The sequence below is a fragment of the Sphaeramia orbicularis genome, chromosome 5, assembly GCF_902148855.1.
Source record: "Sphaeramia orbicularis chromosome 5, fSphaOr1.1, whole genome shotgun sequence".
Classification (NCBI taxonomy): Eukaryota; Metazoa; Chordata; class Actinopteri; order Kurtiformes; family Apogonidae; genus Sphaeramia; species Sphaeramia orbicularis.
Genome location: NC_043961.1, coordinates 34,023,005 through 34,049,509, shown reverse-complemented (window position 1 = coordinate 34,049,509; position 26,505 = coordinate 34,023,005). Strand labels below are relative to the sequence as shown.

The 26,505-nt window shown below is 37.5% G+C and overlaps 4 protein-coding genes across 7 annotated transcripts in view; 1 reads left to right on the top strand and 3 right to left on the bottom strand.

Moving 5' to 3' along the window:
• The first annotated feature begins 253 nt into the window (after positions 1-253).
• Positions 254-6,058, top strand: tardbpb (TAR DNA binding protein b). 3 transcript variants are annotated; one of them, XM_030135181.1, is made up of 6 exons: positions 254-1,039; positions 1,589-1,752; positions 1,839-1,988; positions 2,091-2,261; positions 2,347-3,411; positions 4,072-6,058. In XM_030135181.1, the coding sequence occupies exons 1-5, from the start codon at positions 799-801 to the stop codon at positions 2,836-2,838; spliced, it is 1,218 nt and encodes a 405-aa protein (XP_029991041.1). In that variant the 5' UTR covers positions 254-798; the 3' UTR covers positions 2,839-3,411; positions 4,072-6,058. The 3 variants fall into 3 exon arrangements, with proteins under 3 accessions (XP_029991041.1, XP_029991042.1, XP_029991043.1); XM_030135183.1 differs by having other exon boundaries at positions 255-1,039; positions 1,839-1,979; XM_030135182.1 differs by lacking the exon at positions 4,072-6,058 and having other exon boundaries at positions 2,347-4,002.
• cenps (centromere protein S) lies at positions 3,668-8,853 on the bottom strand. The gene is made up of 5 exons (XM_030135185.1): positions 8,682-8,853; positions 8,297-8,420; positions 5,328-5,361; positions 5,140-5,206; positions 3,668-4,978 (listed from the first exon to the last, which is right to left on the bottom strand). The coding sequence occupies exons 1-5, from the start codon at positions 8,709-8,711 to the stop codon at positions 4,865-4,867; spliced, it is 369 nt and encodes a 122-aa protein (XP_029991045.1). The 5' UTR covers positions 8,712-8,853; the 3' UTR covers positions 3,668-4,864.
• Positions 8,854-8,988: 135 nt separating this feature from the next.
• Positions 8,989-10,774, bottom strand: rbp7b (retinol binding protein 7b, cellular). Its single transcript, XM_030135184.1, has 4 exons — positions 10,211-10,774; positions 9,756-9,928; positions 9,228-9,329; positions 8,989-9,092 (listed from the first exon to the last, which is right to left on the bottom strand). Exons 1-4 carry the CDS (start codon positions 10,281-10,283, stop codon positions 9,039-9,041), a joined length of 402 nt encoding a protein of 133 aa, XP_029991044.1. The 5' UTR covers positions 10,284-10,774; the 3' UTR covers positions 8,989-9,038.
• A 2,001-nt stretch (positions 10,775-12,775) lies between these two features.
• Positions 12,776-26,505, bottom strand: part of h6pd (hexose-6-phosphate dehydrogenase (glucose 1-dehydrogenase)) — a 15,192-nt gene continuing 1,462 nt past the window's right edge. For both annotated transcript variants that reach the window (XM_030135179.1, XM_030135180.1), the window contains exons 2-5: positions 18,911-19,572; positions 18,705-18,822; positions 16,896-17,165; positions 12,776-16,748 (exon numbers count right to left, since the gene is read on the bottom strand). In XM_030135179.1, coding sequence (XP_029991039.1) covers positions 15,403-16,748; positions 16,896-17,165; positions 18,705-18,822; positions 18,911-19,546 — 2,370 coding nt within the window. In that variant the 5' untranslated portion in view covers positions 19,547-19,572 and the 3' untranslated portion in view covers positions 12,776-15,402. The remainder of the gene's footprint in view (positions 16,749-16,895; positions 17,166-18,704; positions 18,823-18,910; positions 19,573-26,505) is intronic.

Genomic DNA, 26,505 nt, shown 5'->3' with positions numbered 1-26,505 from the left:
CCAGCGTAGTAACGGAAGCTGCTGCGTTTGGCGCCTTATAGGGGTGAAACTAAATAATATGAACTATAAATTACGTAGTTCCTTAATATATGTAATTTTTTAATAACACAGACAAAATTTTAAACAAAATTAACACTGATAAATGATTTAAATTTTTGCTAATGATATAATTACTGCTTTAATAAGTCACAAACGCAGTGCGCTTACCCGCTGTGAAATGGAACCGTCCAAACTTATGACGTATTTCCTTCTTCGCTTAGATAATGCCATTTTGGTAGGCCTGACACGGTGGGATCAGTTTTCGCCTCGTGGAAAAAGTATTCTGCGACCTGTATTTATTACTTTGCATTTAGGACAAGACAGTTACTTTGTTGAAGTCGTATAATTTCTTTAATCGGTGTATGAACTTTTTACGTAGAGTCGTTTTGTTGGATAAGTCATCGGGGGATCGTACGCAGTTTTCATTAAGCGCCACATTTTTACTGTCGTCGTCCGGTGTTGACGACACAGATCTCCGTTCCAACGAACAAAGGAACAGTAAGGCCGATGCATGCTCTGAAGCGTAATCTCAATTAAACCATTTGAGTTCAATTTTGAAGTGAAGCCCACTGTAACGTTTTTTTTACTTGTCACGATTTAAGACGTGCTTGCCTCATTTTGTACATACCAATTAGCCCGACTCATTCAGTCCCGTTAGCAGCATAAGCTAAAGTTAGCTGTACTTGTGGACAGCAAGCGAGCTAACTGCTAACTTTAGCATTGTTTTGATTCGGGAAAGAGACTGTATTTGGTGTGAAGATGGCCGAAGTGTACATTCGCGTGGCAGAGGAGGAAAATGAGGAACCCATGGAGATCCCCTCCGAGGATGATGGCACTGTGTTGCTGTCAACCGTGGCGGCGCAGTTTCCAGGGGCGTGCGGCCTGCGGTTCAGGAGTCCAGTGTCCCAGTGCATGAGAGGAGTGCGGCTGGTGGAGGGGGTCCTGCATGCGCCAGAGAACGGATGGGGGAATGTCGTGTATGTGGTGAACTATCCAAAAGGTGAGCCTGGCCGCTTTTTGTGCACCTCTAACCACTTTGTTCTCTCAGAGGGTCAGAAATGCCGTTATTTATAATTCATGATTTACTGGAAATAGTAGGTTGACGTGAGGTTCTGTTTGGCCACGCCCACAAACGGACCAACTTAACCCGAAAGAAGAAAAACAAGGCTGGTGTTTTGCAGACACTGATGCCTTTGATTCTTCAGAGGGGAAATTCTAATGTGACATGATTTGAATGTCTGTCATTTAGTCCATCCAGATAAACAACTTTCCACTTACAGCAGTGTTAGTCATAAATGTATTGAATTAAATTGTCAAATCAGTTTCCAAAAATATTTCCAAGCAAGACTTGAAATGAAATCCTTTTCTTATGATTCCTTGGTATACCCATTCCACTGTGGACAACTGTTAGAACTGCAAGACTCAAATTCAGTAATGTTAAAATCATTAACAACCTATATGTAGAGGATTATGCAGCAGCTGTATTGTCTCTGTTCTTGGTCTGTACTTTTTTTTAATAGACAAGACTCTGTGACTGTTCAATCCTTAGATAACAAAAGGAAGATGGATGAAATAGATGCCTCCTCTGCTGTGAAAATGAAGAGAGGGGATATGAAAACATCTGACCTGATTGTGTTGGGTCTCCCATGGAAAACAACTGAGCAGGACCTTAAGGACTACTTCAGCACATTTGGAGAAGTAATCATGGTTCAGGTAAACACTGAAACCTTGTAGTACACTTTTCATGTTGGATATGGGTTGAATGCAGTGACATTTAATGATTGCTTGGTATCACGCAGGTAAAACGAGATGCCAAGACTGGAAACTCAAAGGGATTTGGCTTTGTGAGGTTCACAGAGTATGAGGCACAAGAAAAGGTGATCTCACAACGACACATGATTGATGGGAGATGGTGCGACTGCAAGCTCCCTAACTCGAAGGTGAATATGGTAATGTCCATGTACATCCCCACAGATTATGGGACTGAAACTGTGTTAACAATGTTGTGAGCTGTTTTTAATCTGCTCTTTTTTAAAATTTATACTTTACAGCAAGGTCCAGATGAGCCATTGAGGAGCCGAAAAGTGTTTGTAGGCCGTTGCACAGAAGATATGACAACTGATGATCTACGACAGTTCTTTATGCAGTATGGAGAAGTTACAGATGTCTTCATCCCCAAACCATTCCGAGCTTTTGCGTTTGTCACATTTGCAGATGATCAGGTATAGTATGTGATGTGTCGACAGCAGCTTTTTGTTTGTGTATGAAATGTTTATCTGACCAGCGTTGTCTGATTTTCCTCCACAGGTTGCCCAGTCTCTGTGTGGCGAGGACCTAATTATCAAAGGCGTCAGCGTTCACATTTCAAATGCTGAGCCCAAACATGGCAATAGGCAGTTTGACCGTACAGCACGGTTTGGGAATGGTTTTGGTGCTCAAGCATTTGGAAGCAGCCGTAGTGGGTTAGGGAGCAGTACCAACAGTAGCCTGGCTAATTTTGGTTCCTTCAGTCTGAACCCTGCTATGATGGCTGCTGCTCAGGCTGCTCTACAGAGTAGTTGGGGGATGATGGGCATGCTGGCTAGCCAGCAGCAGACATCTACTTCAGGCAGCACCTCCAGTGGAACAAGCTCTAGTAGGGACCAGAGTCAGTCCTTCAGTACAGGAAACAGCAACTATGGCACCAGCTCAGCCAGCCTCGGCTGGGGAACAGGGTCAAACTCAACAACCAGTGGTAGTGGGTTTAGCTCAGGGTTTGGGTCTAGTATGGAGTCAAAGTCATCTGGGTGGGGTATGTAAGTTAAGTGTTTGTATGGTAAGTATTGTGAGAAAGATGAGTCTTTTCAAAGTTTATTTCTGGTGTTAATGCGTATCTGAATACTTAACATTTTGTGGAAGATGTTTTGTACATTTGGAAAAAAATGCTAAGATTTAATTTAGAAAGTGTTGAAGTGAATTGTTTACCAGGATGTCCGACTAAAGTGCTATTTTTGATGTCTCATTCGTTTGTTTGTATCCATTTCAACTGGATTCTCTAATGCATGTATTGTGAAATGTGATATAATCATTTTGAAGATGCATGAATGTTTGTGGTTCACCATTATCCGGATTTTCATCTCCTTAAAGGCAATCTTGCATTGAGAAGAATCTGGTTGAAACCTAAATGTTTTAAGTGCAACTTTATTTGCAGTCAAGTTCTGTGGAAAAGCCTTCATTGAAATCTCTTCTGCAGTTCACCTCTCTTCCATTTTCCTGTGAGGAAGCTCCTCTTTGGCAGCATTCTTGGGGTGAAATCGGTATCATTCTCCCTCTTCCCACCTGTAAATGCTATGCCATCAAAGAACGGCTTCACTCCGCATGTTCTAAGAGACGGTGGGTGTTTTCACTTTTATCCACTTTTAAATGGAAAGAACTGCGCAACTGACATTTTAAGAACTGATGAGTGCGATTGAGGATGGCTTGTGGCGAAGAGTGAAGCGATGAGTGAGCGAACGGAGAGACGCGTGAAACGGACTGGTTGTGCAGTGAAAGAGCCCAATTTGACTGCTTTTTGAGTGTGTGAGTGGAAGCTGCAGATGCTACGAGCACCTCCCCTAACATGGACATTCTTTAAGTAGTACTTCAAGATTTTTTTTTTTTTTTATCTTTGCAAGTTTTTCCTTACTCTTTAAGTATGTCGAACAAGTGCAGAAATATCAAAATGTAGTGGAATGTTGTGATGAATATTTGTATTGCTTATATTATCTGATTTGAATGCTGTATGGTGTGTGCTTTCATGTTAATGATCTGATCTGTAAGTGTGTATTGATGTGGATGACACCTGCTGAAGACACTGGGGGACGCGAATGATGGTGTGAGAACGTGGAGTGGTGTGTCCAATGGTTCCCAGTAGCTCTTGGTGTTTGAGGTGTTTCAAAACCTGTCAAATGAAGGGAGTTCTCTAATAAAGCTCATTTGAATAGATGCTTAGTTGATATTACTTGAGTCAGTTTGTCAAATAAAAAAACAATCTAATTCGATTCACATATCTAGGGACCTTGGGCTCTGCTGGTCGAGGTCTCCGTTTGAACCCTGACTGAAGTCTGTTCTGAAGGACGAAGATGGAAGTTCCAACACTTACAGTGTGTGGCCTTCTCAGACATGACATGGGGTAGTACCTGTCTTTTTGCTGCTTTTGATAGCTTGTCGGAGTAAATGATCCCTTTTGATTGACACCAGGTGTAAGTCCTTGTGCAGGTGTTTGTTTTGATTTCAATCTTGATGAACTTGGCAATATGGCATCATCTCTTCCAACAGTTTTGTCCTTTATTTGGCTATTACAACAACTGATGGCATATTGCTGAGTCTTGGATTGTTGACTGAGGTTTTAAGATGCTTTATACACCCTAGGTATTGCCTGACCATGTATGCTAGGTGTTCCCATATTTTTAAATATCTGTAGATTTTGACAGGTCATACAGTAGGTAATTTCTCACTCCCTTCTTACAGTTAAAATCTACTTCAGAGTCAGTGCCCCTGAACTAGTGTTATCAAATCTACTTTATTTTCTTTTCACCAAATCTTTACCAACTGTACTGTAATTCAGCATTTACATTTTTAGATCCAAAGGCAGGTATTTTGTGCTGAAATTTGCAGTATATACAAATCTACTTTACTGTAGCTTATGCTATGTGTCCCCGCATACAGTAACTGGAACTAAGGTCTCTGCATTATTAATGCAGCAGAATCACTGTGGCACTTAGACATTTGATTCATTGTTGTGTAGAAGCCTTTGTCTATCTCAATGTTGGGCATTAGGTGAGACACTGCAGGCCTGCCTGTGTTTTTATTCTCTGCTCTCCTCCTCAGTGTCTCTACTCTTCCTCTTCCCAGTGCTCTTCTTTTTCAAATCCCTCTGCTCCTGGTTCAGTTCTTCACTTTTATTTTGTATGTAGATGGACTGAAATAAATAAAAGGAAATGGAACATTACATTTGATGTTTGCGTTGACTGACAGCTGTTGCAAATGTGTTTGACATGGTGGTTCTGAAGTTACTAATAGTGGTATTTATCACCAAATCTTGGTGAATCATTTTATAAAGTGATCATAAACACAACTCACCAGTGCAGTACTGCGACGAGCTACAAGTTTTACATCATCTGTAGACACAGTGCTTCTTTTTGCATGCCTGAAATAAACATGAGATTGTCAATCAGGCACGTCTGTATATGATGAGCTTAAGGGTAGTTATACAAAGGTTAACTTTAAAAAATTATACATACACATACTGAATGAAAGCATAAGGTTACCTTGCAAAAGCCTCCAAGTCTTTGGCAAATATATCTGAAAAATGATAAAGGCAACTTAAAACTCACCAATAGTCATCTGATGTGAAATTGGTTTCATGTCACTTTATTTTGATAGATTAAATGACTATCTTAAAGAATCATGAACTGAGTCCAGCAACCCAGTAAATACTATTTCTGTCTTATTTTACAGATTAGCACTAAGACTTATCTTCAAGTAACTTTTTAGGTTTGTGTTTGAAACTCAAAAGGTACTTAAACTGAATAATCCATTTGTAGAAAAGTTTTAAAGAATATAAACATTGATTCAGTAAGTAAACAGAAGACAAAGGGTGGATAGAAGATAGAGGGGTTTTTATGTGATCTGGAAGGAAAAGTAATACTGAAAACAGGCAAACACAATAAGCTTGAGTACTAGGGAAATGGGACAGGATGTGTACGATGTGGATGATGAGATGTGGCCACGTATAAAAAGTCTTGTCTCAGTTTATTTGAATAAAACTTTCAAAAGCTCAGGTAAAGGAAAAACAAAACAAAACATTAGATTCCAGGACCCTGGTGGTGCGTTCTTCCTCATTTGACAAGTGAAAATATCTCAGGGTTTTGGACTGATGGTGTCCCGTTCATGGATGTTAAATATGTCATTTATGTCATGATGTTTGACTGGAATGATTTTGGTTCCAATTAGGATGATTTTATGTACAAGAATTAAAATAAAGCATGATTTACCATAACACAAGACTTATTTCTTCAATTTCATGTTCTACTTGGTATGACTTATTCTACAAAGCAATGCTACTTTACAATGCAATTCTTGGTTTACAGAGACATAATAAAAGACAATAGTGATACATTTCTTTGATTGTTCTGTGATAATGTATTTTTGGGGTGAATATTATATTGCTTTATTTAGTCAAACAGTGACGCTAAAGAACTGAGGCATGAGTGGGTTCAGATTACACTGATACTGTTTTAATGGTTTTGGTCTTGAACTCCTCAACCTCTGAGATGAACATGTTTTTGCAGGGTGTCTCAATGCACCAGCAGTTACTAAATGGTTGGCTGAATTTGTGCCTTTTTAGATGCAACTTCTGTACTAAGTATACTTACTGTGCATAAAGTATTTAAAGTAGTATAATCCACTTGTGCAATAACAGAGTTGGTACTATTAGGATATAATGTCAGCAAGCCTTACCATGATATAGAAAACACCTTTCAGGGCTTCACTTCTATTTGATTAACTTGTAATTATGATATATCTGTGGTTATTTAGTATTGTGTAGATTTGTATGTATGGATCAACATGTAAAACTCTGAACTTAATTATTAGGGCAAGATAGTTTATGGCATCAGAGTAATCCTGCTTTAAGGTAATAATGCTGGTTTCATTAAGGTTCTCTGTAGTTAGTTCAATAAAAATAAACTTATAGTTCATGTTAAACATGGAAAATTAGTGACCCCAACCAAACTAAAACATTTACGGTAATATTTAAGCAAAGCCAGAAAATAAATAAATCACAGTATGGCAGATAATATGCATTTATCTTTTTATGGCGTAATGGAGAATAAATGAGAACATTTTTAGAAAGTGCACTAACTGCTGGGAATATGAAGCAACAAAAAGACTTGATTATTTAGTTAAAAATAACTGTCTTGGGCCTGAATGTGCCAATTCCTAAACCCTGTTACATTAAATGGCATTATATACTTTGTCCTCCTGATGAAGGCCAGTAGGCTGAAATGCATTGGAGCTCAGTGAGGTCCATTAAGACATGCCATTTTTTAATAAAGGCATTTTAAAATTATGAGTGCCTTGGTTTTTGTATTTTTTTTGTGTGCATTACATACTTTAAATTTTAATGAATGAAATGTCTTAAAATTGGTCAAAGACTCCATGAAATTAAATCAAAAGTAGTTTGAGCTGTTTAAATTGTCTTAACTAGTACTACCTAAGATAGTCGAGAACTTAACAGCTTTGTGCAATATACACATTTAGGCATCTATCTTATGTCTGAGTATTTGTTAGATCTAAGATCCTGAGTTTCAGGGTCAAACTAAGAACTTGTTTTAAGAACAAGTTATTACAGTACCTAAAAACCTCCACAAATCTGAGGTAAACTTTCATTTTTAATATTGTTCTTCAGTGTCTTTGTCTATATCCGACAGCTCTTTGCTCTTGTTTTGTGAATTTCATTACAAACTGTAGAAAGGTAAAACTTATCAAGGATGGAAAAGTGACAAAACTGCCACCTTGCCTATATTGGGATCCAGTGTTAGTCTTCAATGGGAGGAAAACCTTTAAAAGTAGTTTTAGAAGATGGCTTTTCAGTCTATTTTTGTGTAATTCTATGAAGTTTGCATCCCTAAATATAACTTGTGACCAAATTTTTTGTTCACAATTTTACTTAATTTCCCAGGAAAGGAAACTGAGACGTAAACACCTTTATGGCCGCCATAACAGGAGGACTGATGACAATTCTAAGGGCCAATGACTGAGGGGAGCCCTAGAAATTAGAATATTAGTAAAAAAAAAAAAAAAATAATAATCATAATTACAAAATTATTAACTTATCACACCATAAAAGAAACTCTGCTTCCCAAGGCACAACAGTTTACTTATTTGCAACAGTTTTTTGTTTTTTTGGCGAAAAAAAAAAAAAAAAAAAGGTATAAAATCCATTCAGCTTTGGCCCCCTCCCCTTTCTTTATTTCAAGATAAAGCTGATGCCAGTAAATATACTTCCATCCATAAAGTAAAACTACATTCTATTCATATTTGTACATAAATGTAGGGGGGGGGGGGGTTGTCATCCCTGTACAGTATTATATTTATAGGGTTTGCATGATTAGCAGCATCTAAGTATTGGGGTCCAAAGTGATATTTTTTCATGGCACCCCTCTGCACATGTTATGATTCCTCCAGGTTTTTCCACAGTCGTGGAAACCCTTCACAGGTCTGTGTTGAAACCCACCACACTGCCTGAAAGTTGTCTCTGCTATGGCTGCTATGACATGTCGACTGAACTCCCTGTGATTGTCTTCTCCGATCTTCTGACACAGTCTGCCCACAGTGTAATGCACAGCTGCCTTCAACCTCTGAAAACCAAACATGAGCTCAGCTTTAGCTAGCAACACAAACAGACCAAAACGAGCAAAAAGACTGAGTTTAATAAAGGACAAGTGACAGCCCACCACTTAAACATGCCTACAATGTTAAACGCAACTAAATGAATGGCATCTTGGTTTAATTTATTCTCATTTCAGATTTAAAAAAAAAAAAAAAAAAAAAGGGAAAAAAGGTTGTGTAAAATTAGCCAAAAAAAACAAAACAAAAACCAAGCTAAACTAGTGTCTTACCTGCTGGGTTTCGTCTTTATCCAGAGACATTTTGTTGTGAGTAAACGTTTCTCCAACCAGCTGAATTTACACAACTCAGTTAAATCCTCACAATATGCAAACACGACAAAGAAAACAGCAGCTTACTGTTTATGTGTCTAATTTCTTGTTTGTATGAAGATGTTCGTAAAAGAAAACTCGCGGCACAAATGTAGCATCAAACCAACAACTCATGAGTTTATTTCCTTGGTCAGTGTCAGTTGTACACCGCCCTCTGGTGGTCCGGAGGAGTACTACAACTACTAATACATGTTTAATATTTTTTGTAAATTTTTGCTTTTTTTTTGACAGGTATGAACAAATTAACCCCACAGAAAATCACCCAGTCCTTTTATAAATTTGCTTGCAGACTTGATCCTCACATGAGAGCTCCTGGAAGAAAAAAAAAAAAAAAATTAACTGACTTTTCTACAGCAAAAGTTTAAATAAATGAAGCTCCTTCATGAAAAACTAAGCAAACCAGGAGTTTTCCACAAATTAGACTAAACTGAAAAGAAAAAAACTTACCAAATGAAGCTCATCTCCTTGAATCCAATGAGTCCACCCTCTGTTTTTCTTTCCTCCTCTCTGAACACACACCAGTTTATCGTTTTCCCAATTCACCACAGTCTGATTCAGAACAAAAGAAGCAAATTACTACTAAAATATGTGCTTGTCTTTACCTTTAAACACCAGAACACTTATCGATGGCCAAAAAACAAAACCTCCTATCTGCGAATTTTTAGATTTTGAGTTTTCACATTAAATGGACTGCACTTTGGGAGGCATAAATACCTTGTATGTATTGTTAACACATAATATAGAAAGAGAGTCTGAGAACTGTAGAATATGCTTGGATATCTTTAACAAAGACCAAACTATAATAAAACTAAACTTTTTTTTTTTGTTTCCTGAAAAAAGTGATTTTTTGCAGGTAGGAGGTTTTGTATTCTGGCCATCATTATCTTGCTGCGTATACAATGCAAGTAGTTTGGAACACACCTGAACAATATGTAGCCCTCTAACTAAAACATTCCAGCATATTAAAGTTTTCACCTGAAATGTCCGGCCGTCCAGTCCTTTCTCCATGAACTCCTCTCCAATTTTGAAAGAGCACTCATAGTTTTTGAAAGTAGAGACTGTTTTAATTGTGAAACTGTCTCCATCTTGCTTAATCACTTTTTGAGTCTTCAACAAAGAGGCAATCTTGCGTGTTGCAAAATCAATGCCTGCATGTGGAAAAAAAAAGGTTTTGTGAAAGTTTCACCACTGTCAATTCACATGAACTTCAGTCAGTTCCATATTTTATTTTCTACCACTTTCTGCATACGACTAAAAAACAAATTAACAGAAAGAAAATGATAATTAAGTAAATTCTTGACAAACATTTCAGCAGCTCACACAAAGTTTATTGGGTAGCTTTTTTTTTTTTTTTTTTTTTTTAAGCATATAACTCAGATTTCAGCAAATAAAATGTAAGCAAATATATTAAAAGAATTACTAACACCTACCAAGTGCAACCATGTAACCCTCAAAATTGACACTGCTGACAAAGTCCCAGGTCCCATTGTAGTCGACAGACATCCTGGATACTTATTTGACTGGTCAAGACTAATGAATGTCAGAAATGAACAGATTTAACTGGGAGAGATGTTGTTGGCTGCTGCATCTATTTCAGTCAGAAACAGCGGAGGGCGGAACAGGACTTTTCACCCATAAAATGAGGAAACTTTCCTGTTCCTGTCAAAACAAAAGCCTCTCTGTAGGAAGCATCATCCTTGAATCACACTGTGAACACATTACATCCCTGATTCTGTTCTAATTTATGAGCTACAGAGGGAAACGGAATAAAGCTGAACTCTTTGTGCATGAGCTGTGTGAAATATAATCCCTCCTCCGGCACACGTTTGGACACAGCAGGTAGTGGTGTTACAGTGCGAGTCTGCCTCAACCTGTGACATCCATGTTTCTCTACATGTTAGTCTTCTTGGCGTATCACACGAGCAGATGGATACCAAGGACTCAGAGGTTAAAATTGTAAGTGCTCTCGTGGCTGTTGGTTTGACATCATTCACATTTATGTCTTGATTTTGTGCAAAAAAATGCTTAATTCTTGTTGCATTTGCAGTCAGATAGTGAATGCGATGTTTATGGCACTTGTACTGGTTCCTCAGCTCTACATCATGAGCAGGTAAGTATGACTTATAACTAAATATACAGCTCTTTTTTCTTTTTAGGGAATTAATAAAGGTGTTTACTTTGAATTTAAAGGGGTCATATTTTGCTAAACCCATTTTTATTAGTCTTTGGTGCATTTACTTGTGTATTTGGACCCTAATAGTTTAGAAAGGTTGAATTTGAACCCTCTAGGTGCTGCAAAACTATCTTTATATTCCTTCTGGAAAAAATCGAGTGGATTCCTACAACCCGTTTTAATTCCTTCTTAATTTGTGATATCTATAACTAGTTATGTCACCACATTTGCACATATAAGGTCAAGACTTCCGATGAATTTTAAAGTGTACGCAATAATTGTTTGTCAGCAGCAGCGGTTGTAGTAACACCTGAAAATAGGTCCAAACTTTGAAATGTTCAGTTGTTGGTTGTATTAACGAACACAAGTGGTTGAATGCGACAGAGCAGCTCAGCCAACAACCTGGAGGGGGCAGGGTGCGAAGTGGCTCATTTGCATTTAAAGGGCCAGCGCTCAAAACGACCTTTCTGGTGTCATCACTCAGAAATATTGTTGAAGATGGACCCGTGGAGTTGAATTAATGAAGAATTCAGACCCAAGCATAGCATTTACAGTCTATGTAGACCAAGGTTATAGTAGTTGTGGATTTTTCATTATAGTTTAGTTTTATTTAGTTTTGACTTTTTTTTCCTCTAATTGAGTTAGTTTTAATTGATTTTTACAGCAGGTTAGCTAGTTTTTATTAGTTTTCTTTGTTTTCTAAATGCTTAGTTTTAGTTTCTTTATATCTTTTCTCTTCTGGACCGTTAAAATATCATATGGTGCCACCAGCTAAAATTGCTTGAGGGAAATAAATCGATTTTATATCAATCTGACATTGACAAAGACGAAAACGAGGGGAATTTTTATACCTTTTCGTTTGTTTTGTAAACACATAATACAGTTTCAGTTAGTTATCAATTTTTTCTTTTAATTATAGTTTTTATTTATTTCTGTTAACAAAAATGTTTTTACAATTCTAGTTTTTGTCATTTTGTTAGTTTTCGTTAACAATAATAACCTTGATGTAGACCACAGGGAAATGTTTTAAAATGCATAATTCCATTTAAAAAAGCAAAATATCACTCCTTTAAGGCCAAAATCCTCCAGATACTGCAGGCAGCCTCTTCTAAACAACCTGTCAGCCTCCATCGCGTTTTCCTTCATAGCTTCAGGTAAATGTTTAAGACAAGTTTTACCGCCCCAACATGATTCAGAGATCCTGTCATAAATAAACAGAGCCTCTACCCCTCTTTCAACAGGTTTCTCAGTGACATTTACCCTGATAGATCCAGTTCCTCAGATCTTATGGGTTTCCTACTACATGTTTGGATTCCTGTCATTTGGACTTGGACTGAGCACTGTCATTTTAACTCTGACTGCAGCATCATGTGTGAGGAACACTGTAAATATAATGCATTGTCAGGTATTTTACAGGAAAAGTGCAGCGTTAAAAGACACGTTCATGTCTCACCATAGGCCATGACCACACCTGAGCTGTACTACATGTCTGTGATTCTAACAGTAGCTTCTATCTTCAGTACAGGTGAGGGTCAGTGTTTTTTTTTTTTTTTTAACATTAGTACAGACACTGTTTTGTTTGAAGGAATAACGCCTGTATGTTTCTATTCAAGGTTTTTTCATGGTGCGAGGAGGACTGTGGTGGACCAACAGGCTGTATGGAACGGACCCAGGCAGAAACAATGAGCGATAAAACAACCCAGCTGTCACACGCCGACATCCAATACTCCACATATTAAGATTTCATGTGGTTTCCATGTCAGCAGCAGTAGTAACGTTAAACCATGGGAAGAAAAAAGAAAGAGAAAGTGACTTAAAAATCCTTCTCCTGTTTAATGGTCACTTCAGAAAAGCAGCTGTTTGGTTTTTATTTGATGAAGGGCTCAGATTACAGTCGCTTCATGTTAACAGCATGGAAATAAATATACACTTTAAAAAGTCAATTCAGTGTTTGGTTACACAGTTGAACATACGGATATGAATTCTGAATGTTTTCTTACAACTCAGCAGTGATGACTTAAGTGCAAATGAAAACGGATTCAAAGATTTAAAATGAACTGGAAAACAACAGAGCAGGAAACACACTGGGAATGCTTTACACTGTTAAAAGTTGTAATGATAAAAAAAAAGTACAAACCGGGTTTAGAAACAGGGTTGCTGAAAAAACAGCGTTGTATCAAAAGATTTTAAAAATCCTGCATTTAAGCACTCATGAGATATATTTACAATTCAAATAACAAATGATTCACCTCAAATTTATTCGTAACACTCAAACTTAGTATTGTGTAGATGTGATTTCCTACGACAGCAACTTTTGTACAGACTGATGCTGCCGTTTGTTGAGGAGGATGCTGGGAAAAGCGTCCTCTGTTCACTTGGACCAAACAGGTATAATGTTGACATGACTACACAGGCCTCTGCAAACCTGATATGTAAAATGATTTAGAACTGAAATAAAGTCTACTTACTGTAAATAAATGGAATGTACTGTAATGTGTGCAGGTTGGGAATGTACCTTTTATTGGTAAATCACCACAAAAATTCATAACCTTAAAGACATTTATCAAAAGTGTACAGGTGTGACCAGACATTTTGACAGTGACACAAATTTTGTTTTTGCAATCTTGGCTGCTTTAGTTTTTTTTTTTAATTTTTGTTTCTGAAGTACTCTCAGGAACAACTACAAGCATTTTAAGTTTAAAAGACTTTTATTGACAAAAAAAATTCACTCAATTTACGTCACTGCCAAAACATTTGGCCATGACTGTATGCATCTTTTTACTTACATAAAAAATATTCATTTTTTGTCTTACCAAACACCCAAAAATCTTTAAGGTCAATAGTATTTAGAAATATAAAAAAAATTTAGATTACACAGAAAACTGCATATCTGTAAATATACACATTTTCCTGAGATCTGATACATTTAACACAAAGAAACACTTATGGTTTTAAAGCTGCGTATGACGTTCATTACCAATTTTTCATCAAATCTGTAAAACCCGAATGATAGCCTAAGCATCATGAATCCATTAGTCTTTCTGTGATTATGCACCTGAATCACTCCCCTCATGGTGAATAACTTCGAAGTGTCTCCACCACAAATAGTGCATTTGTATACATACCAAACCGAAACCTAAATGAAACCGTCACTCAGGTTTTTTTCGGAATTCCACACAGCCGCACTATAGCCGCAGCAGCAACAAACATGGAAATGGCTTCATTGCCTCTTGCTATCTATCACGTGGAATTCCGAACAAACCTGAGTGATGGTTTCGTTTAGGTTTCGGTTTGTCAAATAAACGAATGGATTGTTTGTGGTGGAGTAAACTTCGAAGTTGTTCATCATGAGGGGGGTGATTCAGGTGTGTAATCACAGAAAGACTAACGAATTCGTGATACTTAGACTATCACTTGGGTTTTAAAGATTTGATGAAAAATTGGTGATGAACATCATGCACCTCATTAATGACCAAGTCAATCTCTGTGTTTGCTGGAACTCGTCAAGGCATCGTATGTTCATAATATCAGGTTTTATTATAGTGTTAAATACCCTGTACCCTGTAAACTGTAGTACTTTTCAACTCATCAATCATTTGCTTTAGATAAATAAAGTACTGCACACTTTTAATACCCCTCAGCCAAATATAGAGTAAGATTCTGTTGAAAGTTACTGCCCTATAATTTACTTTAGATTGTCTTTGTGTAAATATCTCAATGCATTCTTCAGATAATGCAATTATATCGTTGAAAGGACATGTTGCCATTTGACCTTGAAAAATTAGGTCAAGATGACCTATGTTCAATAAGCTTCTGTTCCATGCCAAGATGCAAGATGTAAAAACTGCAAACAATTGAATAGGATATTTTCAGTGAGGATTTACTGCTGTGTTTTCAAAAGATCCAAAGGACGTGTTTTTAATTCATTAATTTAAGTTTTTTTGTGTTTTAAAAGTCATGTTAAAGCTTTTATTTTACCTGATGTCCTGTATTTTCTGGGTATCGATTTCATGTTCTGAATGTTACTTTAACCAATTTAGAGAAAATAGAAGTTTTTGAGGGAGGTTTGGCTTTGGAGCCAAATATTTCTATTTGTCAAATTTACATTCAGTTGCAGACATTTTTAGAAACATTGTGCAAGAAATGACCTAAGTCAAAAGCCTGTTTTTCTTCCATGTCAGTGCAGTGACTTGTGGAGCACCTCTCTTAACAGCAGCAACAAGGAGCTTTGATAGAATTACTGTGCTCTCAAACAGACATCTCATTTTAATTCATTTCTGAAGGTATGCATTGATTTTTAGGCACATTTTCAGACATTTATAGTTCATAAAGCTAAACCACCTGAAATAACTAGTCCTTTTAGGGCTTGATCTTCCATGTCTTCCATGAACCAGCTGCCAATTTAAAGCAGCTACAAAAACGTCCACCTTGTGTTTTGAAATGTTAGCTCTATCCTAAAAGTGCATCATAGTCTATGTACCAGACCAGGCTGCCTTTCGAGGGCTTCACCCCAGTAACAGGCCACTTCTCTGGGTTGTCCTTCACTCGGCTCAGCTGGGTGATCAGTTCATGTTTGCCTTTGCCCATCACTAAAAGAGCCACCTTTTGGGCTTGATTAATGGCAGTGAATGTGAGGCTCATACGCTGGTGGGGTTTGACTGGGCTTTCAGTGAGAGCCACTAAACTCTTCTCATGGTCATTCATTTTGTTACCGGGGAACAGGGAGGCTGTGTGTCCATCAAAACCGACTCCCAACAGTACAAAGTGGAAGCTGGAGCCATTAACCAGCTTGTTGATCTCACTTTCATACACCAGTGTCCCTCTGTCCTCCTCCACACATAAACGCTGGTTAAGCTGCACTGGCATGGGGTGGATGTTGTAATAGGGGATCTTCACGTGCCGCAGGAGGTATTCATGCATGCTGTAGAAGTTAGACTCAAGTTCAGTTGGTGGGACGCAACGCTCGTCCACCATCCACACATGGGTTTCCGTCCAAGGGAAGGAGAAGTGGTGCAGGGCCAACCTTTGGAACAGGGCAAGTGGACTGGACCCACCAGAGAGGGCAAGATGGAAAACCCCGCCCTTACGAACTGCTGCTTCTGCCGCTTCCTGTATGTCTGTGGCTAGTCTCTCCACAAGCTCCTCCATCCAGGCCGACACCATGTCAGCGCTACGAAATTTACCTTGCATTACTTGGAAACCATTTGTTGACTGGCCACCCACCTGATCAGGACTGATTATAACCACCTCGTTGATGTAGCGGATGTCCCTCCCTTTCAGACTGACATCCAACATGTCCCCATTGTCCACTCCCCCAGGATAGATGCGTGGAAAAGAGCTGGCTAAGCTTGTGAGGAGAGGTGTCCAAAAGTCCCAGGAGGCCAGGAGATTCTCATTACTAATGAAATTATTCCTGCGTCCAGCAATGATGTGAGAAATAAGTTCTGCATAAGCTTCCTTCAACACTACTGGAGTTTGCACATAATAATCTGAAATAGGTAAACCTAGAACTGTGACATCCTGATGTTCGGTCACTTCCTTCCACTCACTGTCCACTAAAACTGGTTTAAATAAATTTTTACTCACAAGAATTGCTGGATATTGAAGCTGACCATGTCCAAAGTAGAAAATTATCTGTTTGGGCTTGCAATGAACACTGTTGTGGCTCTGAAGACAGAAGATGTCATTTTTGAAAAGAATACGTGCATATCCCACCCGTTCATCTAACATCTTTCCTGAGATCAGAAGAATTGGAACATCATCATACTGAGGCTCGTCAATGTGTGCCAGAACAGCTGAAACACAAACAATGAAAGGATTATTTACTTAAATTAAATTTAATCCATCCATCCATCCTAAACAAAGTAATGTTAAACAAAATTATATTAATATACCTAAATAAAATAAGTCATAATAAATGCAAAGTGCTTTTAAATACTCACCAGCAAATGTTGGTGTGAGACTGACATGATCTTTTGTCTTATTCAGCTCCTTCTGAACCTCTTTTTGGTAAGCCCGGTACTGGCCAATCACAGCTTGGTGTTTCCCTAGAGGCAGCAGTGAAGTGAAGATGTTCAGCTTATTCTGGAGAACTTCTGCGCTGTTGCTCAGGTTCGTTGGAACCCTCATGGTCAGTAGAGTCATAACCTCTGTCAAGTGGTTCTGCAGCACATCACTGATCACTCCGTACTGATCATAGAACGGGATACGACCTTTATAGACAGAACAATGAATGAGCATGTGAATGAAGGGTTGTACACGTGGAAATCCTCTCTGTATCACAAGAGTTGGTTACAATCAGCTGAGTCACCAGAGTAAAATGTTGCCATTGTACATTTCCACAAACCATGGATCAATTTAATCTCAATTGGATAGGGTTGGGAAAAGAGTGTGGTTTGGTTTACATGTTTACAAAAAAACACAGAGTCCTTTTTATTAGATTTTTTTCTGACCATTTCTATGTAAAACCAACCTCTAATATGCTTCCTTAACCCTAACCAGCTGCTATCAATACTTACAGCTAACCATAAAAATGGTTAAATACAGAGATACTGTGAAAAGTGCAAGAAGTGCTTTAAAACACACGTTAACGATGATCTATACATTTCTACAGATATCATGAGAAATCCCATTTTTGGTTCAGGAAACAAGTATCTACAGGGTGTCCCATAAATCTCCATACATAGGAGACATAATACATATGGTTCTAACATGTATTTCTTTATATTTCTTCTTTATAGTTCTTCAGCAGTGGAGGACACGCATTGAAATGTGTTCCCGACAAAATGGCAGTCATATAGAGCATATTATATAAATAAAAATGGTTTATGTCAAGAAACGTTTATTTTTCCTATGTATGGAGACTTATGGGACACCCTGTGTAAATGTTGAATGCATTTTCAGTTGAGTGCTTCTGTGAAACTGGTACCTAAAAACAGGACATGGGGGCTAAAAATTCAAACCAGATGTAGACTAATGTTATGAAGCAAGTTTGGAAGCACTTTGGGTCTATTTTAAAAATAAATACTTACTGAGATCAGATAAAACACATTTTTATATTATTTTTTATACAAAAATCTACATGTTTCATGGTAAAAAGGACACAAAAATTGTGTTACTATTTTTTTGAATATCTTATTCTCTCACAGGTATATTTTTGGAATCAAACTAATTACGCAAGGCAGAATGTTTCACATAAATGACCGCTGTTGCAAAATCACTTGTGATTTATATGCGTTTAAATGGGCCGGCTCCACATGTAACACCAATGGATACAATGGGTTACACATGAAACCTGGAATGAAACTGAGATTCATGAAAAACCCACATGTATGGATTAGAAAAACCACAAAGATCCTCACATTGAACACAGTGTCTTTATTTATAGCGGTATATAAGACCATTTCAAGCCATGTTTTCCAGATCAAATGCACTGACACTTAAGTAACTTTTTCTGTCCCAAATTAGGTCCTATTTTTGGCCCCAATATTTTATTAAAAATTCATTAATTTTGGGATGGCTCAGAGCAAGAGTATAATTCATTTGCATTTATCTGAGGTCATCATTAGGTACATCCTGGGGGTAAATATGTTTAATTTTCTCTTTTATTATTGGATCTAAAAAAGCTGGCAAAGTACCAGGTACCAAAATTAACCCAGTTTCATAGAAGCACCCAGTTCAGAAATTGTGAGATAATACTTGTCCAAGTTTTACAGAAACATAAAGGACTTTAAAATTGTGTTAAAAATAACCTTTCACATCCAGAGTCTCTTTCATTATGACCTCCACTCTCTCGATGTGGTGCTTGTTCCAGATGGAATCAAGAAACTTCCCATTTTCTTTCCTGAATGGAAGTATGTTTGCAACCACCTTTTCATAAAAACAGAGACACACTGTGAATTTAAACATCTCAGTTACAGTCACTGGTGTGTGGTGAATACAGTGAGGATTTCTTTACCTGCTTCCCCAGGTAATGGTCAATTCTGTACATTTCTTCCTCCTTCAATGAGTTCCCAAGCTGAGTTGCGAGTACTTGTGCGCTCTTGTAGTCATGTCCAAAAGGCTTCTCCAGCACTACCCTCAGCCAGGCCCCGCTGGACGGTCTACAGCTGCTGTTGATCTTACCTGCAATATCTGCATATGCAAAGGCTGGCACTGAGAGGTAGAAGAGCCTCCCTGCCTCTACCATTCCCTCTTCTTGCAGCTGTTTCTCAATGTGCTTAGCCAGATCTTGGTAGTCCTCGAGGGTCTTTAACTGCCGATACTGTGCCAGCCGCAAAAACTGCTCTTTGACCAGAGCACAACGCTCCTCAGATACATCCTTTGAGCAATTCACCGATTTAAGTATCTCAAACAGAACCGGTGTGGACTTCTCTACAGGGGACAGTCCTCCTCCATAGAAGGAAAAGGAGTTTCCACTACTGACCTGGTTAACGTACAGCTTGAAGAAGCCCTGCCACAGATACTTCTTTGCTAGATCCCCCGTGCCTCCTACTATGACCACCGAAACATGACCAGGCCTTTGTGACTCTTCTTGGCCATTTCCTCCCTGGACACAAAAAGTGACCAGAAGCAGGAACACAGTCACAAACATGCTGTGGTCCTAAACCGTCCAAACACCTGGATGAAAACAACAATGGGAGATATCACATGCATGCGAACACTGAGCATTGCTGCACATGTAAGCTTTCTTATGAAAAGCTAAGATATTTAGAAAAATAACATTAACTATATCTGTAATAGTGGCTGGCCAAGCGGTAACAGATGGACACCCGTACTACATTTCTGTTTGCCCTTTCACAACCACTTAAGGTAGAAAGATGAATGATACCTCATTTTGTAAAGAATAATGAGCACTTTTAGATGTGTGACTGAAAAAAAAAATGGTTTTACCTAATTTTCTGGCTTAAAAACAGTAAAAACGCCTCGGTAATGAATGGACAGAAAATGAACATCTGTTTTTGACCACTTTATAAAACCTGAAAAAGTGCAGTTCCAATTTTCATAAAACTGTAAAATCATTACTGTTGGTCCTCTAGGGTGTCTTTTACAAAACAGTGAACCATTTGTATTTTTTCAGTTATATAAGGGCATAAAATAGCGGAAAAGTGTTTTGGTAACGGATGGATAACGGAGAAGAATTACAAGTTTCAATTGTTTATTAAACATATTTATCGGTATTGCACATATAATATCTACAAAGTTAAATACCTTAATAAACTAATGTAATACATTTTAACATACTTATTTCAGTTCATTAAATATCTGTAACCACTGTAAAAACAGTAGCAAAAGGTTTTTAAATGGACCTTACAACTTATCATAAGTATAATATAGGTCCAATTGAAGAGGATCAAAGTTATGCTTTGAATTGCACTGACGGACAAAGACAAACACATTTATCCTGAATATAATGCCATGCAAGCATTTTTTTAAAAAAACATTTCTCTAAAAATAAAAATTGTGCTAGACACTAGAAGTAACGCACTTTTAAAATATATAAGTCCTCAAAAGGTGATTTTAAATTAATTTTTTGATCTAGATGTTAACCTTCCCTTGGCCAGACCCAATAAGAAAAAATAAACATGAACAAAAGTAAATGCAATATGCAAAGATGCAAATGCAAATGCAGTGCTATAAAGACAATTGCTTACGTGTGCTCTTGTGAATAGCAGAACTGAATGAAGTCTCATTCATTCAAGTTTCCATTTTAAATGTATCCATCTCCTGCATTGCACACATTCAATAAACGGTGCTACAAATATTCCTCAGAATCCTTACTGAAAAACTAACATTTAAATAATATCATGCTGATGTCAAATATAAGATTAAAAAAAAAATTCAGGAACAAATTACATACAGAACACTGTCAATGTAAAACTCCATAAATCTCAAATACACTCAAAGACAATAAAAGGCAAGAAATAAATTACTTAGCAAAGTCTCTGTCCAGCTTTTTTGACGTCCTTTCAGAGCCAGTAATGTGCGCTGTGTTACTTTCATGTGTAAACTGATCACTGGATACTACTGGAGCTGAACTTTGCTCAGGGCATTTGTTTTAAATACAAAGGTCCTGCTGTTGGCAGTCATTTGGCAAACCCTGACTAAGTTATTGATAATTTTGCAAGGACCTAAATGTATCTGTTGTGTAAAACTGGAAAGGTTACAGTGGAAATCAAAAAACAAGTATTTACATTTTTACATCAGTTTACATGTACTCACACTAACTCTGAGCAGAAACGTGTGCATTGTGAGGAATTGACGTTTATGTTAGGAGATATGCAGCTGAATGAAACAATATGACTATTGGTAAACAATGACCACCTACATGTGACAGAACTAATTCATAACAAGAACATCTTATGCTCTTATGGGTCTAAAAACCTTACACCAAGAACACAGCAGTCATGGTATGAGCCTCTTTTTCCACAGGCAACTCTGTTCTTTATATTTATTTTATGAGTTTTGTGAGTTTAACATTGGAAAGCCCAACCTTTCACAACCATGTTTGCACAGTGGCTCTGCAAACAGCAAAGGCCATCTGGTGAATGCTGAACGTTTAACGGAATTTTGTTTTTTGTTAAACTGTTATAATAATAATAATAATAATAATAATAATTATTATTATTATTATTCTTATTATTCTTATTATCAATTATAATATGGGTTTTTTTTTTGCATATAAAAGACAGGTATTTAGGTAATAATTTACAGAACCTAGAGAAAACCTTTCTGTTCACCTATATTTTACTACTCATATTCTTATTATCAGCTGTTCTGTCATATTATATACACTTTGTATCAACCAAATAGTACAATTCAAACACATTCATACGGTGGCCCAGAGGTGCAACAGGCCAAAAAATTATCCACTAGATGAAAAAAATGATCTACTACAAGAAAAAAAAAGAGAACAGCCTAAAAAAATTATCCACGAGATGGAAAAAATTATCTACTACAAGAAAAAAAAGAGAACAGCCTAAAAAAATTATCCACGAGATGGAAAAAATTATCTACTACAAGAAAAAAAAAGAGAGAACAGCCCAAAAAAATTATCCACTATAAGGAAAAAAAAAGGGGAGAACAGCCTAAAAAAATTATCCACTAGACAAAAAAATTATCTACTGCAAGAAAAAAAGAGAACAGCCCAAAAAAATTATCCACTATACGAAAAAAAAAGAGAACAGCCTAAAAAAATTATCCACTAGATGAAAAAAAAAATCTCCTATAAGAAAGAAAAGAGACCAGCCAAAAAAATTATCCACTAAAGAAAAAAAAAAGAGAACAGGCAAAAAAAATTATCTACTAGCCCAAAAAATTATTCACTATAAGAAAAAAAAAGAACAGGTGAAAAAAATTATCTACTATGAGAAAAAAAAGAGAGCAGCCCAAAAAAATATCCACTATGAGAAAAAAAAAACATCATCCACCTTTTCAATTACGGGGGTGCTGTTTACCCGAAAGGTGCCTTGCTTTAAAATTAACGCCACCACAAAAATTAAAAGGATAGGCTGAAAAATTTTAAGGCTTTCGGCTAATGTGGCTAATGCTAAGGAAGTACCCCACCGGAAGTGGAGGTCGTGCGCTAAAAAATAAAGTTAGTTCAAAATATAGATATTTACATTAATATAGTTTGCGAAGCAGTTAAATGATTAAATACGGTTCCAGTGTCTGCTCAAGGTTAGGCATGGGCGTTAAATGGTTAAGGTTAGGGTATGGTTGGGGTTAGTTTTCAGTGGTAAATGGCCCTTGTGTGCACTGTGTGAAGGTTTGTTGCTAATCTAATGCTAACGCGAAAAGTTGACGGCAACTTTGTGAACTACCAGTGCGAGTAAACAATTGTGTGATTACGGTGTTGAATTGTTCAACTGCCTGACATTCAATATCGTTTTTGATGAATATTTGCTACAAGAAGTTCTAAAATTATTTTATTTTGAGAGGAGGAGAAGAGGAGCTTCCTGTGGAGCTCCACTATCATGGCATCACCCATTTGTTGAGAGACAGCGAGTGCATATTGCGGCACCGACACCTGGTGCCGTGGCACCACGGTTGATGCCGCGAGGTGCCGTGGCACCTTGGCTGGTGCCGCGACGTACCGCGGTACCACAGCTCGGTGCCAACCACTTGCCGTGGCACCGCGGTGCCGCAGCTCGGTGCCAGTTACCCCAGCACGGCACCGCGTACCATGGCTCGGTACCACAGCTCAGCTCGTTGCCAGGTGCCGAGGCACTGCGGTACCACAGCACACATCTTTATCTCCACAAAATGTCCTTCTTGATCTAGTGTTAGTGAAGACACTCCGTTTGAGTTGAGGAGGAGAGGTCTACCTGCAAACAAATGGGCGATGCCATGATAGTGGAGCTCCACAGGAAGCTCCTCTTCTCCTCCTCTCAAAATAAAATAACACAAAGTTGCCGTCAACTTTTCGCGTTAGCATTAGATTAGCAACGAACCTTCACACAGTGCACACAAGGGCCATTTACCACTGAAAACTAACCCCAACCATACCCTAACCCTAACCTTAACCATTTAACGCCCATGCCTAACCTTGAGCAGACACTGGAACCGTATTTAATCATTTAACTGCTTTGCAAACTATATTAATGTAAATATCTATATTTTAAAATAACTTTATTTTTTAGCGCACGACCTCCACTTCCGGTGGGGTACTTCCTTAGCATTAGCCACATTAGCCGAAAGCCTTAAAATTTTTCAGCCTATCCTTTTATTTTTTGTGGTGGTCTTAATTTTAAAGCAAGGCACCTTTCGGGTAAACAGCGCCCCCGTAATTGAAAAGGTGGATGATGTTTTTTTTTTTCCTCTTATAGTGGATATTTTTTTGGGCTGCTCTCTTTTTTTTTTCTAATTGTAGATAATTTTTTTCACCTGTTCTTTTTTTTTCTTATAGTGAATAATTTTTTGGGCTAGTAGATAATTTTTTTTGCCTGTTCTCTTTTTTTTTTCTTTTAGTGGATAATTTTTTTGGCTGGGCTCTTTTTTTTCTTATAGGGGATTTTTTTTTCATCTAGTGGATAATTTTTTTAGGCTGTTCTCTTTTTTTCTTACAGTGGATAATTTTTTTGGGCTGTTCTCTTTTTTTTCTTGTAGTAGATAATTTTTTTCATCTAGTGGATAATTTTTTTAGGCTGTTCTCTTTTTTTTCTTATAGTGGATAATTTTTTTGGGCTGTTCTCTTTTTTTCTTGAAGTAGATAATTTTTTTCATCTAGTGGATAATTTTTTTAGGCTGTTCTCTTTTTTTTTTTTCTTGTAGTAGATAATTTTTTTCATCTAGTGGATAATTTTTTTAGGCTGTTCTCTTTTTCTTTTCTTATAGTGGATAATTTTTTTGGGCTGTTCTCTTTTTTTTTGTAGTAGATAATTTTTTTCATCTAGTGGATAATTTTTTTAGGCTGTTCTCTTTTTTTTCTTATAGTGATTTTTTTTTATTCATTACACATTTAGATTAACAAAATGATTTAGCCTAGCTCAGTAGTGTAACTTATTAACCACATCTACAGATGAGCTGTCTGTCAAGAAAATGTCTCCTTGAATAAACAGAAGCTCCTGAAGTCTGATTCACACTAATATGGGTATTTATCTAAAGAAGTAGCCTATATTATATTTTCCCCCATTTTCCCATTTAAATTCTGTTCATGCGATTTTCACTTTACATAATCTCCCTGTACACACTAAAAGGCAAAAAATGACAACAATCTGCTGCTGATGTTCATACAAACCATTGACTGTGTTGGACTTTAAGCTATGCAGCAGGTTCCCACAGATAATACACGATGTAAAGGACAACAAAGCAGCAACTCTGTTAAACTATAAACTGAAATTACTCTAGGTGTCAGTTTTAGTTATCAGAGCGTATTGTTTAAATTACAGAGGTTTTGTCACAACATGCATCCACAGTGACCGCAATCTTCTGCAGGCAATATAGGTCAGATAGGTATATGCACCAATACACCCATAAGACATTTATTTGATGTTTCACGGACGTCATCATTAGTTAAAGCAACAATAGATATGCATGTCATTTTTTAATCTCTTCATTTTTCATTTTGTAAGTTCATTTTGGTCCTTTTTAATGAATAAAAACAGGGTCTATATATGGACAAGAGGCTCAAATGTACAGAAAACGTTGGTTTTGCTAAATATCTACATTAGTGTGGACAAGGCAGATGTAAAAGCCCTGAAGCTGAGGTGTCACACTCATTTTAGTTCAGCAGCCAAATACAGCCCAATCTATATCATAAAAGCCAAGTGGCCTCCGTGTGTGTGTGTGTGTGTGTAAGTGTGTCTGCTTTATAACTGAAAAACTGGACAGAGCTAGCCCTTACCTTCTGGCGTACTTATGTATTTTGGGTCAAGGACCAGACTGGCGAAAACAGCTTATTGATACAACTAATACATTTTGAGTTATTAGTTGTTTTTAAAATTACAATGGGCTAACAGGTGGCCCGTGGAGGAGTCCAATCACAGCTGCAAATGAGGAGGGCTGGATCCGGATCAATGAACCCACTGGGACACGACGGGAGAACCGGGTCCGGCTGTGCTCACACACTAACAAGGTCGGTCTGGTTCTTACTGACGGACCGGAGTTCAGCAGATCCAGACATAGAGTGGCAGTGAGTCACAATAAACCATCACATCTAGTCCTGTCTAAAAGTTTTATGCTGCCTTGACAGACTGTTCTGCACAGACTCTGATCAGATGGACCAGAGTTTTAAGGAGCTGGACACAGGACGGAACTGAGTCACAATAAAAAGTCATATTCAGTCTTGTCTAAAAGTCTATGGTCCACGTCAGTGTCAATACAAAACAAAATGAGGGCCATTATATTTCTTCCTAATTCGTGTGTTACACCAGTAAGCTTAGCACAGCTCCTCATTTTATCAACTCTACTGCTTCTAGAACCCATGGATTCTCACGCGTCAATGCACTAGTGTATGATATATTATATATAACCTATTAATGTCCAACTCTCCAACTTGATCCAACTCCAAAAATTTTTCTATGTTTTAGAGTGAAAAAAGTAAAATTACATTATGGAAATGTTTAAACTATCCTTTAAAAATGTAAAATGACATGAATATGCATGAACAATAAGTGCAAAGTTAACAATATTATGTCTCATCTTATCCTTTACACATGCGCATCACAACTTACAGATCACAGTGGATCTACAAATGCACAGAACATTTAGTGACAGACACAATACTGTTAAAATTACACTACTCTTAAGACATTTCAGGTTGTTCATGTTTCTTCAGGTTATTCACATATTTATAAAAGGATAGTTTGTAAATGTAAAAAAAGTTCATGTAACATCACTGTTTTTACATTAAAACTTTGAGAAAAGTTTGGTGTTGAACTGAATCTATAGGTTATTACCATAGTACTAGCGTGCTGACCCGTGGGGAACCACGGGTTCTAGAACCTCTGATCCAGTTCATTCCTTTAGTTTCTTGGTAAATTCCGCTGTTCAGTTGAGTAACCTCTCAGCTGGCATGTCTGTTTCTGGACATGAAATCTGACACCATGGCAA

Coding starts and splice junctions, on each gene's coding strand:
- cenps (XM_030135185.1), bottom strand. CDS start 8,711: ATGTCTCTGGATAAAGACGAAACCCAGCAG. Junction 5,362..8,296: donor GACAACTTTCAGGCAGTGTG/GTGGGTTTCAAC, acceptor ATCATTTTTCAG/ATATATTTGCCAAAGACTTG. Junction 5,207..5,327: donor GACTTGGAGGCTTTTGCAAG/GTAACCTTATGC, acceptor TGTTTATTTCAG/GCATGCAAAAAGAAGCACTG.
- tardbpb (XM_030135181.1), top strand. CDS start 799: ATGGCCGAAGTGTACATTCGCGTGGCAGAGGAGGAAAATGAGGAACCC. Junction 1,040..1,588: donor TGTGGTGAACTATCCAAAAG/GTGAGCCTGGCC, acceptor TTCAATCCTTAG/ATAACAAAAGGAAGATGGAT. Junction 2,262..2,346: donor TCACATTTGCAGATGATCAG/GTATAGTATGTG, acceptor TTTCCTCCACAG/GTTGCCCAGTCTCTGTGTGG.
- rbp7b (XM_030135184.1), bottom strand. CDS start 10,283: ATGTCTGTCGACTACAATGGGACCTGGGACTTTGTCAGCAGTGTCAAT. Junction 9,330..9,755: donor TGGACGGCCGGACATTTCAG/GTGAAAACTTTA, acceptor GTTCTGAATCAG/ACTGTGGTGAATTGGGAAAA. Junction 9,093..9,227: donor AAGGAGATGAGCTTCATTTG/GTAAGTTTTTTT, acceptor TTTTTCTTCCAG/GAGCTCTCATGTGAGGATCA.